The sequence below is a fragment of the Nicrophorus vespilloides genome, unplaced genomic scaffold (assembly GCF_001412225.1).
Source record: "Nicrophorus vespilloides isolate i.1.1-1 unplaced genomic scaffold, Nicve_v1.0, whole genome shotgun sequence".
Lineage (NCBI taxonomy): Eukaryota > Metazoa > Arthropoda > Insecta > Coleoptera > Silphidae > Nicrophorus > Nicrophorus vespilloides.
This window is the reverse complement of record NW_017096046.1, coordinates 1-13,410: the sequence shown is the minus strand read 5'-3', so window position 1 is coordinate 13,410 and position 13,410 is coordinate 1. Positions and strand designations below refer to the sequence as shown.

At 30.5% G+C, this 13,410-nt stretch overlaps 1 protein-coding gene across 1 annotated transcript in view; it reads right to left on the bottom strand.

Moving 5' to 3' along the window:
* LOC108569253 (probable tyrosine-protein phosphatase F54C8.4) overlaps positions 1-11,661 on the bottom strand; it is a gene marked incomplete at its 5' end in the record, with an annotated part of 23,270 nt that extends 11,609 nt beyond the window's left edge. The window contains 4 exon segments of the mRNA XM_017930735.1: positions 1,883-1,941; positions 9,072-9,154; positions 11,408-11,501; positions 11,621-11,661. Of these exon segments, the coding sequence (XP_017786224.1) occupies positions 1,883-1,941; positions 9,072-9,154; positions 11,408-11,501; positions 11,621-11,661 (277 nt within the window).
* Between the last annotated feature and the right edge of the window lie 1,749 nt (positions 11,662-13,410).

Here is a 13,410-nt window from a genome sequence, read left to right as displayed (position 1 = left end):
AAAATTATAAGTGTTTAAATGAATATAATTATATACATGTGAAACTTATAATTTTAGCGTAATTCGCTTTTAATTTTATGAAAAAAAATAATTGAATTCGAAATGAGCAAAAGAAATGTTACTTGCTAATTAGATTAACAATTTAAGTTGGCTTTGGTAAGTAACATCAATTTATAGGTAAGCTTAAAACAAAAGAGTGTTTAATGATCGAAATATATGAAAAAGTAGGCTTAGTGAAATTAGTCAAATTGTGACAGATTGCAGTAATTGAAGGAATAATTATAAAAATGTACTTTTTATTAATTAAGAAATATTCGCATTTGTGTGTTTAAATGAAAAAAAAATATTTTGAATTCGAAATTAGCAAAAGAAATGTTACTTGCTAACTTACTAATTAGATTAACAATTTAAGTTGGCTTTGGTAAGTAACATCAATTCATAGGTAAGCTTAAAACAAAAGAGTGTTTAATAATTGAAATAATTAAAAAGTAGGCTTTAGTGAAATTAATATAGGTTAACTTATAATTGTCAAATTGTGACAGATTGTAGAAATTGAAAGAATAATTATGAAAATGTACGTTTTTTTAATTAAGAAATATTCGCATTTGCGTGTCTCAAATTGAAATATTTTAGGTTTAAATTATATCTATTTATCTATTTATGAAGAAGTGTAATAAGTAGGCTTTGATAAAATTAATATAAGTTAGCTTAAAACAGACAAATTGAAGATAAAATTATAAGGAATTAAACATATGATTGTTGTGTTTATAATTTTTTAAGTAATTAACTTAGAAAATAAATAATTTTGTGAAAATTGAAAATGTAGTGTATACAGATTTTAAGTCATAAGTCGAAAACTATGTAAGGTAGATGTAATTCAAAATATGCAAATTAAAGCTAAAATTATAAGTGTTTAAATGAATATAATTATATTCATGTGAAACTTATGATTTTAGCGTAATTCGCTTTTAATTTTATGAAAAAAAAAATAATTCGAATTCGAAATGAGCGAGAGAAATGTTACTTGCTAACTTACTAATTAGATTAACAATTTAAGTTGGCTTTGGTAAGTAATATCAATTTATAGGTAAGCTTAAAACAAAAGAAAGTTTAATAATCGAAATAATTAAAAAGTAGGCTTTAGTGAAATTAATATATGTTAACTTTTTAATTGAAAGAATAATTATGAAAATGTACATTTTTTAATTAAGAAATATTCACATTTGCGTGTCTCAAATTGAAATATTTGAGGTTTAAATTAAATCTATTTGTATGAAAAAGTGTAATAAGTAGGTTTTGATAAAATTAATATAAGTTAGCTTAAAACTGAGTCTACTGTCAAGTTGTGACAGATCACAGTGATCGTACATTTTCAATGAAGAAATATACACAAATATCTTAATTAAATCACTTTAAGTGAGTTATTGACATAAATATTAATAAAAATTAAACTTTGATAATGTCAAATTGATATATTGTGGGTTAAATTTAAAATTTTGGGAGTAAAACAAATGAAAATCTAATTGTCATATTTGTTTAATGTCAAGTGTCAAATTAAATTTGGTTATAGGCTAGAATCTAACCTTTAATTATTAATTAAACTTCAATTTATGCAATGTCTTGTATAATCAATAATGAATTTGATTTAATTAATTAATTTTGAGTGCTTTTCACCGAACTTTTCGAAATCTAACAAGCGGTGATTAAAATATAACGAAGAATATAACTTGAAAGCTCGTCCGTTCACTAACTACCTATGGTTGTTTTCTTTTTTTTTGTTCTTTTCTGCTCCAATTAAGGATCAAGCGATCAGTTTCGGCGCGGACACGAAAAGATCAAGGTGGCGCGATAACGAACAACAACAACAGCAACGCACACTTACCGTCAACGTCGCCGGTTACGGAAGCCCTCTTCAAGAATTGGTCCACCAATTGGTAGAACCTGCAACAGTGAGAAAGAGAGAAAGGAAGAAATATTAAATGAAAAAGAAAGAGCGCGAATGATTGTGTGTGTTTGTTGGTCGGTGCGAGCAAGCAATTCCCACAGCCATCGACAACAAACACAAGGAAGGAACACACCAAAAAAAAAAAAAAGATGACGAAGAAGAAGACAGTCTTTTTTTTTTGTTTTCTCAAAGGAGGACTCGCCGCGGGTGGTTCGAGTGTTTCGCGCCTCTCCTTCACATCGGGTTTGTATATTCACTAAATATCGAATAACGTCTTCTGTATGTGCATTTGCTTTAGACCGTTTCTTTAAAACCAAAAAAGTTGAAGAGAAATGGAATTAGTGAATGAGTAAAGGGTGAGAATGAGAAAGAATGCGCGTATGTATTTATGTATATACTAAAAGCAAAGGCGGCGTTAATTACGGGCGGTAACGTAACTTAACGGTAGAGAGTTACCATTAAGAAGAAGGGCGTAAGATCTTGAGGGCAATCGAAAGTGTAACAGATATTAAAACAAGTCTATTAAGGGATTCGATCTACTCGCGGCACTCTTGTTATTGTTGTTCCGATCTTTCTATACTTTTTTGTTCTTTCTGGGACGTCCCACGTATCGAAACGGTTCAGATGGATGCGGTCCGACCTATTAGTGGGGCCACCCCGTATCCCATTATACGCGTATTAAGAGAATCAAAGGCGTCCGCGTTCATCCTGACTCCATTAGATGATGAAGAGATGCTTCAACTTCTTCTTCTTCTTCTCCTTCTTTTTGATACGGATTGGAAAAACAACCCGAATAAATGCATCATCGATTTGATTTATCCTCTCTCTCCGAAACAAATTCCCCAATCCGATTACGCCCCATTAACAAGAAGCCGACTGCTCAACAAAGAAAAAAAACTACCCTTCACGGATTACATTCAGTTTCTTGCGATTTAGTTTTATTTTTTTTAACGAATATATATCAATATAATATTTCATAATTCACATTACACTATTATCAATTAAAAACTGACATAACCTCAATAGAAAATCAATGGCGGCAAATCAAAATCGTAACGTTTCTTTTATGACACAACCCTTCAAAAGTCAGGTTACGATTACCTCCGAATTTTTCGTATTTTATTGAGTTTTTTGAAACGAAAATATATCTAAGGGAAATTTAGTAATTTGCACATCACTGTTATCAATTGAAAACTGACATAACCGCAATAGAAAATGAATGGCGGCAAATCAAAATCGTAACGTTTCTTTTATGACACAACCCTTCAAAAGTCACAAATATGTATATAAGTATATGGTTATCTCCGGTTTCTTTCGCATTTTCTTTAGTTTTTTTGAAACGAAAATATATCTAAGTCAAATTTCATAATTTTCACTATACAATTATCGTAGGAAAACTGATAAAACCTCAATATAAAATCAATGGCAGCAAATCAAAATCGTAATGTTACTTTGATGACATGACCATTTAAAAGTCAGGCTACGATTACCTTCGGTTTCTATCGCATTTTCTTGTGTTTTTTGAAACAAAAATATATCTAAGTGAAATTTAGTAATTTGCACTTCTCTATTATCAATCGAAAACTGAAATAAACTCAATAGAAAATGAATGGCGGCAAATCAAAATCGTAACGTTTCTTTTATGACACTCATTATTAAAACTACCCTTCAAAAGTCACAATAAATTATATGATAAGCCACGATTACCTGCGATTTCTTTCGCATTTTGTTTTGTTTCTGAAGCAAAAAATGTAGCAATATGAATTTTCGTCATCTGTACTACAATATTATCAATTGAAAGCTGACATAATCTCAATAAAAAATGAATCAAAAGTCACAAATAAGTATATGGTAGGATACGATTACCTCCGGTTTCTTTCGCATTTTCTTTAGTTTTATGAAACGAAAGTATATCTAAGTGAAATTTCATAATTTACATTATAGAATTACCGTACGAAAACTGATATAACCTAAATAGAAAATGAATGGCAGCAAATCAAAATCGTAATGTTTCTTTTATGTCACAACCCATCAACCTCCAGGTTCTTTCACATTTTCTTGTGTTTTTTGAAACAAAAGTATATCTAAGTGAAATTTAGTAATTTGCACTTCACTATAATCAATTGAAAACTGACATAACCTCAATACAAAATGAATGGCGACAAATCAAAACCGTAACGTTTCTTTCATGACACTCATCATCATAAATTGATGTCAAAATTTTAGCCAACTTGATTGGATTAGATAACACGGACTAGACAATTAGTAAACTTGATGATGATTTAAAAGTTAAAAAAAATGCATTTACGTTCAACGACAGTTTAATTAAGTTGCAAGGCGATCTCTCAATTACTGTGTGTGTGCGTATATATTCTCTGAAAGGTAATGGAAATGAGGAATCGAATGCAGACTTCTTAAGCCAAAAAAAAAAGAGAGTGTACGTTCATTTTAACGAAGGCTCGTAAAATCCTGATCTGTTCATTAGCTCATTAAATAGCTTCAGCTCGAAGGGCGACCTCTGGGGGTTGCGAAGCGACACCGACTCAAAGATGTCAGCCAACAACAACAACAACAACAAATTAAATGGTTTCCATGGAGATGTGTATTGTTGTTGTCGAGGACGACAAGGCGCCTCCCATTTAAATGATAATAAAAGCCGCACGATAAATTACGCCGCCTGTGCAGTAAATTAAATTAAAGGATTTCTTTTTATTGTTATTATGTTTTTTTTTGGTATCGAGGATTTATTTAACGACCCGTCTCGCTGCAAATGCGATCTCGTCGGATGTTAAATGAGAGATGAAGAAGGAGAAGGAGAAGAAGTATCAATCACACTTAATCAAAACGTCGATTTCGATTAGAGAAAAGAATGATATGTAGGAGACCGAAATTAATTTACATTCGTTTTGACCACAGCCACAACAACCCCGGGGCGTCAAATACGATTTTTCACAGAATGTCGGGGATGATGAAGAGGAGTGGAAATGGTTCCCTCCTGATTCCGAGAGGTGGCAGCTTGATGAATCATTCTGTAAGAGAGAGACAGAGAGAGAGGTGGAACGTCTGTCAGAAAATCGTGAAAGACCAATTTAGATATTACATATTTTATTAGCCGCATCGTTTGAAACCGAACACGAACCGCGCGTATCGAGTGACCGATGATGACTCTTTGTTTTTTCTCTCATCTCTGCTTTTGTTTTCTTTACCAACCACCGCCACCTATTCCCATCCGAGTCCTTAATCATTCACCTCCACCTCTTCATTTCGATTTTTGGACGATGTCTTTGCCGCATTTTATTATGGATTTTTCACTTCTTCTCTTTTTAACGACGATTTCGTTTCTTATTATTCGAAATGCATCGTAATAAAAACAAAGTTTTTATAGAAACACACGTAGCAATAAAAAAATAATAATTCATCTTGTTTTATAGACTTTTTCTTAATATTGTTACGTTTATTGCTTCGACGATTTGCATGCAACCTTGTCCACTTAATCTCGATTTTAATTAACTTATTAAATAAAAAAAATATAAATTTGCATAACTCTTACATTTTCGATTATAACTCAATCAATACTTAAAGTATATACTCCTCAAAATGTTGAAATTAAAGCTAAAACTATACGGATTGAAATTAGTATAGATATCTAATTATAAAACTATTATCTTTTTGAAATAATTCGCTCTAAAAACTGAAAACAAAGAAATTGCAAAAAATCGTAAATGTAGTGTGTATAGATTTCAGTCTATAATTCAGAAACTAGTCCAAGTAGATAATAATCAAAATACACAAATTAAAGCTGAAACTATAAGGAATCAGTTTAGTATAAAAATGTTATTGTGAAACTTTTTATTTTTACGCAATTCGCACATAAAATTGAAAATTTTGTATGTTTAGTTATTAGCATATAATTCAATTATTACTTAAATTATATATTTCTCAAAGTGTGCAAATTAAATCTAAAACTATACAGAATTAATATAATTATAAAACTTTTATATTCTTTAAATAATTCGTTCTAAAGAAATTGCAAAATATCGTAATTGTAGTGTGTATAGATTTCAGTCTATAATTCAGAAACTACTCCAAGTATATAATAATCAAAATACACAAATTAAAGCTGAAACTATAAGGAATCATTTTAGTATAAAAGTGTTATTGTGAAACTTTTCATTTTTACGCAATTCGCACATAAAATTGAAAATTTTGTATGTTTAGTTATTAGCATATAAGTCAATCACTACTTAAATTAGATATTTCTCAAAATATGTAAATTAAAGCTAAAACTGTACAGAATTAATATAATTATAAAACTTTTATATTCTTTAAATAATTCGTTCTAAAAATTGAAAACAAATAATTGCAACAAATTTGTAAATGCAGTGTGTATGGATTTCAGTCTATAATTCAAGAACTACTCTAAGTAGACAATAATTAAAATACACAAATTAAAGCTGAAACTATAAGGAATTAATTTAGTATAAAAGTGTTATTGTGAAACTTTTCGCAATTCGCACATAAAATTGAAAATTTTGTATGTTTAGTTATTAGCATATAATTCAATCACTACTTAAATTAGATATTTCTCAAAATATGTAAATTAAAGCTAAAACTATACAGAATTAATATAATTATAAAACTTTTATATTCTTTAAGTAATTCGTTCTAAAAATTTAAAATAAATAATTGCAACAAAATCGTAAATGAAGTGTGTATGGATTTCAGTCTATAATTCAGAAACTACTTTAAGTAGATAATAATCAAAATACACAAATTAAAGCTGAAACTATAAGGAATCAATTTAATATAAAAGTGTTATTGTGAAACTTTTCATTTTTAAGCAATTCGCACATAAAAAATGAAAATTGTGTATGTTTAGTTATTAGCATATAATTCAATCACTACTTAAATTAGATATTTCTCAAAATATGTAAATTAAAGCTAAAACTATACAGAATTAATATAATTATAAAACTTTTATATTCTTTAAATAATTCGTTCTAAAAATTGAAAATAAATAATTGCAACAAAATCGTAAATGTAGTGTGTATAGATTTCAGTCTATAATTCAGAAACTACTCTAAGTAGATAATAATCAAAATACATAAATTAAAGCTGAAACTATAAGGAATCGATTTAGTATAAAATTGTTATTGTGAAACTTTTCATTTTAACGCAATTCGCACATAAAAATGAAAATTTTGTATGTTTAGTTATTAGCATATAATTCAATCACTACTTAAATTAGATATTTCTCAAAGTGTGCAAATTAAAGCTAAAACTATACAGAATTAATTTAATTATATAACTTTTATATTCTTTAAATAATTCGTTCTAAAAATTGAAAACAAAGAAATTGCAATAAAATCGTAAATGCAGTGTATATAGATTTTGGACTAATATTCAAAAACTACTCTTAGTAGATAATACTCAATATTCACAAATTAAAGCTGAAACTATAAGGAATCAATTTAGTATAAAAGTATTATTGTGAAACTTTTCATTTTTACACAATTCGTACATAAAATTGAATATTCTGTATGTTTAGCATATAATTAAATTACTACTTAAATTAGATATTTCTCAAAATATGTAAATGAAAGCTAAAACTATACAGAATTAATATAATTATAAAATTTTTATATTATTTAAATAATTCGCTCTAAAAATTGAAAACAAAGAAATTGCAAAAAATCGTAAATGTAGTGTGTGTCGATTTCAGTCTATAATTCAGGAACTACTCTAAGTAGATAATAATCAAAATACACAAATTAAAGCTGAAACTATAAGGAATCAATTTAATATAAAAGTGTTATTTCAACGTATCAAATTGTTTAAGTCTGCAGCATAACTTTCGTGTTTCAAGCAGTTAATTAAACGACGCGAAACTCGCTTCGAAATCGAGTTAACTGATGAAACAAATGCATAACTAAATAATTAGTTTACTGCGATTCTAAATTAACAAACCGTAACAAAGTTGAGTCGAATCTAAAAGGTAAATTTCGATATGTAAAACACCGGTTGATTTACGGTCATCAAAGATGTTGTGAACAGCGTGAAAATATGTAGAAATTTGAATACTAGATAAATAAAAAAGAAACCGTCTACGTAATAAAGAAACAAACGGAGAATACAAATCGTCCATTTCGACCAGAACAGGACAAGAAAATTTCGGTGTGAATCAGAGAATTTCGACGTTCGTGTTGAATGGGATTGTGAAAAGAAGTTCATTGTATTTTGAGGGTTTATAAAGAGAGCGTGGAGAATCCGTGATGTACGACGACGTTGGTGTCTTGTACGCACCCTTTAACAAACACACAAGAAGATGAAGAAAAAAAGAGTACTTGAGAAAGAGTGATACAAGAAGGAGGATTGGTAAAATAAGCATTGTCTTTCTACCTCCTCAATGATGATGATGATGATCATCATCAACGGTGGTTTCTCTTTCGTTTCTCGTTACGTTCGGGTCAGTTTAAATCGTTTAAATGCAGACACAATGATGTGTTGTGCAGTGAACATTTCTTCTGGTAGGTAGATAGGTAGGTAGGTAGGAGGAGGAGGAGGAGGATCTCTTTACTCTTTGTGTTTTTGTCTCTTCTCTTCTCTTCGGCTCGTTCGTTTCTTCGTTCCGTCTCCTTCTTTGAAAATGTGCGTACGTACGTGCACATGTTAAATGCATACATTATGGGTATATATGTTAATAGAAGCGAGTGAATGGGTCGGAGCGAGGTGGTAATGAAAGCATTATGTAAATATAAGTGGAGCCTCTACAACCTAATAGAATTACTTTACAGCGTTTATACCATTTCCATAAGCTACGAACCAAATTCCGCGATCATCCCAAAGACAGTTTTATCACGATTTACGTCCACCTTCTCTAACAACAACATCAACAACAAACAGGAAAAGAAAACGGTCCAAAACCAGACAAATTTCGATCCAAACCTCTTCATCCAATACAAAAAAACGACTTTACAGTAATTTTTTTTTAAAACATATCAAAGTTGAATAAACAGCGAATTAGACTCGAGAATCGTCTGCGGCAGAAATTGGTAGACAGGAAGAGGAAAAGGACCGGAAGGAAATGGGGGAGAAGTGAAAACATTTCGTTCTGTAATTAACTCACCTCTTGACGAAATTCCGTTGGGGGATATTCCCGTGTCCCAAACACTTCAACGAGTGGACCTCGATCGAGTGGTCGGTGAAATCCTGAAAAACAAAAACAAATAAATATATAAATTTACAAACAGAGGAATCCAATTAAAAATCACATCAAAATTTTGAAACCAATTAATAAAAACCATCCACTTATGAATATGTGCGTGTATTATTAGTGCGCGAGTGTAGATTACGTTTATATAAAAAGAGAGAAATTGAAAATGACACGACGTAAAGCAATTAAGTCGAAGGATGGGACTGAAAAAGGATTAGATTAGACGGTTCGAATCCTCTTTGTTTTTTTTTCGTTTTCTTGATCTCTTTTCTCTTTGAAGACCTAATTAAAAACTGAAATACTTTATTTTGATAACTTATAGTAGATGCACCGACAAATAACGGTAGTTGGCTCATTGGAAAGGTTGTAGTTTTAGCTTTATATTGCGTATTTGATGGTTTAATTAGCACGAGTTTTGATCCATTAATTTCAATTACAGTTACAGTTTGTAAAGAATGATTCTTTCGTTTTCGTTTGCTATAAAACACATTAATATTGGTCTATTAATAAGAAAGTTATTAAGCTTTAAAGTGTCCGCGGTTTTCGCGAATCAAAACGCCCTAAAATCTCAAAAATGACTGAAAATTTCGATTTATATCAAGAGACTAGGAGTAGCGAGGAGGTATCTGAGCTGCGGTCGCTTAGCAACGTAACATATTACGTATGGGTGAATGAGCGAACTGTCATTCTGACAGCTGTCAGTGTGACAGCTACTGTTATAAGTTAACTTCGATGGTCTTTATTGGATTTCCTGTTTATTCTGCAATGTTTTGAATGCAAACATAATGAAGAATGTGCTTCATTGCTTCCTTCTTCTATTTTCTTGTATGGATAAATTTTCTCTGAACATCACATTTCTCTTCGACAAGTACCAGTGCAACATGTCAACAACCATCAATCACTATGGAAAATTCTAGAAATCATGCAGTGTCTTCGTTTAGCACTAATTGCTAATAGCCAAGAGGATCTTCAGAGATTGTATAATATTTATGTGTGAAATGACGAATTTTTAAGTTTTTGATATTTTTTCAAAATTTGTCTATTGTAGGCAACCAAATATATAAGTCGTGTGTATGTTTGGTTTCAGGCATTAGGGAAAATCTAGTCTTTGAAAATTGCCAGTATTTTCTCAACCATCAACTCCCAGAAGAATTTTGAACATGAATCTTGATCTTGAATGTACAAAGATAAAAATAAGCGTAAATATTGGTTTGTAGCTCCAATGGCTTCCTCATAATTAATGAACAAACTTTGGTATTTTGCAAATGACAGATGGGAAAATAACGTCTTTGAAAATGGTCTGTATTTTCTCAACCATCAACTCCCAGAAGAAGCTTGAACATGAATGTTGATCTTGAATGTACAAAGATAAAAGCAATCGCAAATATAGGTTTGTAGTTGCAACGGATTCCTCATAATTAAGTAACAAACTTTGGTATTTGGCAAATGACAGATGGGAAAATAACGTCTTTGAAAATGGTCTGCATTTTCTCAACCATCAACTCCCAGAAGAATTTTGAACACGAATCTTGATGTTGAATAGAGAGAGATAAAAATAAGCTTAAATATAGGTTTGTAGCTGCAATGGCTTCCTCATAATTAAGTAACAAACTTTGGTATTTTGCAAATTACAGATAGGAAAATAACGTGTTTGAAAATGGTATGTATTTTCTCAACTACCAGCTCCCAGAAGAAATTTGAACATGAATCTTGATCTTGAATATACAGAGATAAAAATAAGCGTAAATATAGGTTTGTAGCTGCAACGGTTTTCTCATAATTAAGTAACAAACTTTGGTATTTGGCAAATTACAAATGAAAATTACGTCTTTAAAAATGACTCAAAAAAAAGCATCGAATTGAGTTGTAATTATGTTGGTTTTTTTATATAACGTGGGTGGATGAATAAACTATAAAAAAATAGAAAGGAAACAAACATTTTGAAACGAAAAAAGTATGAAATTGTATAATTTACGGCCGACGCAATAAATCTGTACAAGTCAATATGAAAAAGGCCATCTAGATGGTTTAGTTTTTTGTTTTTGTTACTTCTTACGATCTTCACTACATCGAAGTTTTAATATTTACCCGATTTTACGGCCGCTCGACGTGTAAATCAAAAAACCTCGAACAATGGAGGCCGTCTTTGATCGACAATAACGTTCTTCCGACAATTCACTTCATTACTTTTCTTTTACGATAACTTTCGAGCCGTTAAAACAACAAAATAAGTGCACGAGTGTGTTTACCTTGAACGTGTAGTATCTTCCGTCGTCCGTGTTCGTCAGGTTGATGATCATCCTCAGCTTCGGCACCTTCTCCATAAGTATATCCGGAGTAAACCTACAAAAAGAAGAGAAAAAAAGGTGAGATAATTAGTTTGGGTTGGGAATTGATTGATCGGTTTCAAAGTCAAGGAAAACCATTTGTCTTGAGGAAGCATACAATTCTATATGACTTACCAGAAACGCTTATCTTCTCTGAACGTGTTCCAGCAGATTGACTGAAACAATAAGAAATGTTGAGTATTAGTTATTAGCTCATAACTAGAAAACTACTTAAGGTAGATGTAAGTTAAAACAAGCGAATTGAAGCTAAAACTATATAGAAATACATGAGTTGTTAAGTATTATTGTGGTAGTTTTCATTTTCGTGTAATTTGATCATAAATTTGCATTAATGAATATTCATGTTTTTCTCTCTCTCCTGAATGTTTGGAACGTGAAAAAAGAATCCTTTTCATATTCAGATCGTGCAGTGAAAAGTTCTTTTTTCTTCTAAAATCCGGTAATGATATTCCTCTTCTTCCACCGTTTCCTCCGTCGAAGATTTATCATAAGAGACGACGGTTTTTTTTTTTTGGATGAAAAACGCTTTGACCGGAGGTAGCAGCGACATCAATTACAAGACATCCTAATATTTCCCCCAAAAAAAACGTATAAAAGGATACAAAGAAAAAGGTAAAAATAAATACCGAAATTCTCCTCCCGTTCGTTTCTGTATATGTGTGTGTGTGTTCGTGCCCTGAAGATGTAATAAATTTAAAGGACTTTCCAAATAAAAAAATTAAAAAAAAAAACAGAACCTTCCATCCAAATATGTAAACATAGAATCGAGGAAAATTTAGTGGTCGGATTAGCGATGAAGGGCGGAATTCCGAGGTCGCAGCGTGTGGTTTGGTTTCTCTTCTGCTGAAAGAGAAAAAAGAAACCCTATTTTTTTTCGTCCTTCCACAGATCGCGCAGCGGGAAACCCTTCTTCGTCCTTATAGAAACGCATAACTTCTTCGTGGTGCGACCACCCGAAGAGGGGTTCAATCCAAAGGAACCGAAAAGAAGAGAGAGTTGTGTTGTGTGCACTTTCCGAATATTCTAAAATTGTTAAATTCACAAGAGGAAAAAAGCACGTTGTTCGGTTGGGAAATGCAAAAATCAAATGTTAGAGGGTCAGAAACAGATTTCATTCAAATTTCCACTAAAATGTTTGTAGCAAACTCATATTCACTGAAAACAAAAGTGAAACAAAAGAGGAACAAAAGTGAAACAAAATCGAAACAAAATTGAATCAATGTGAAACAAATAAGAAACACAATTAAAAACAAAAAGAAAAAGAAACGGAAAAAGAAACTGAAAACAAAAGTGAATCAATGTGAAACAAAAAAGAAAGTAATAAGAAACAAAAATAAAACTAAAGATATATAATAAATTGCAAAAAAAAAAGGTTTCATGAAAAGTTATTCAATTAAGAGCAAAAATCCACCAATTTATTTGTAGCAAACTCATATTCATAAAAAAAAAGATAATTATCAATTAAGACTAAAAGAAAATTTGAACAAAAGTGAAAGTATTGGGAAACAAAAGTGAAACAAAAGAGAAAAAAAAACAAAAGAAATACAAAAGAGAAACGAAAGAGAAACAAAAGAAAAACAAAAGAGAATCAAAAGATAAACAAGAGAAAAACAAAAATAGAAACAAAAATGAAACACAATTAAAAACAAAAAGGAAAGAAAACTGGAAACAAAAGTGAAACAAAAGTGAATCAATGTGAAACAAAAAATAAACTAATAAGAAACAAAAATAAGAATGAAACACAATTAAAAACAAATATTAAAACTAAAATAATACTAAAGATATATAATAAATTGCAAAAAAAAAGTTTCATGAAAAGTTATTCAATTAAGAGCAAAAATCCACCAATTTATTTGTAGCAAACTCATATTCATAAAAAAAAAGATAATTATCAATTAAGACTA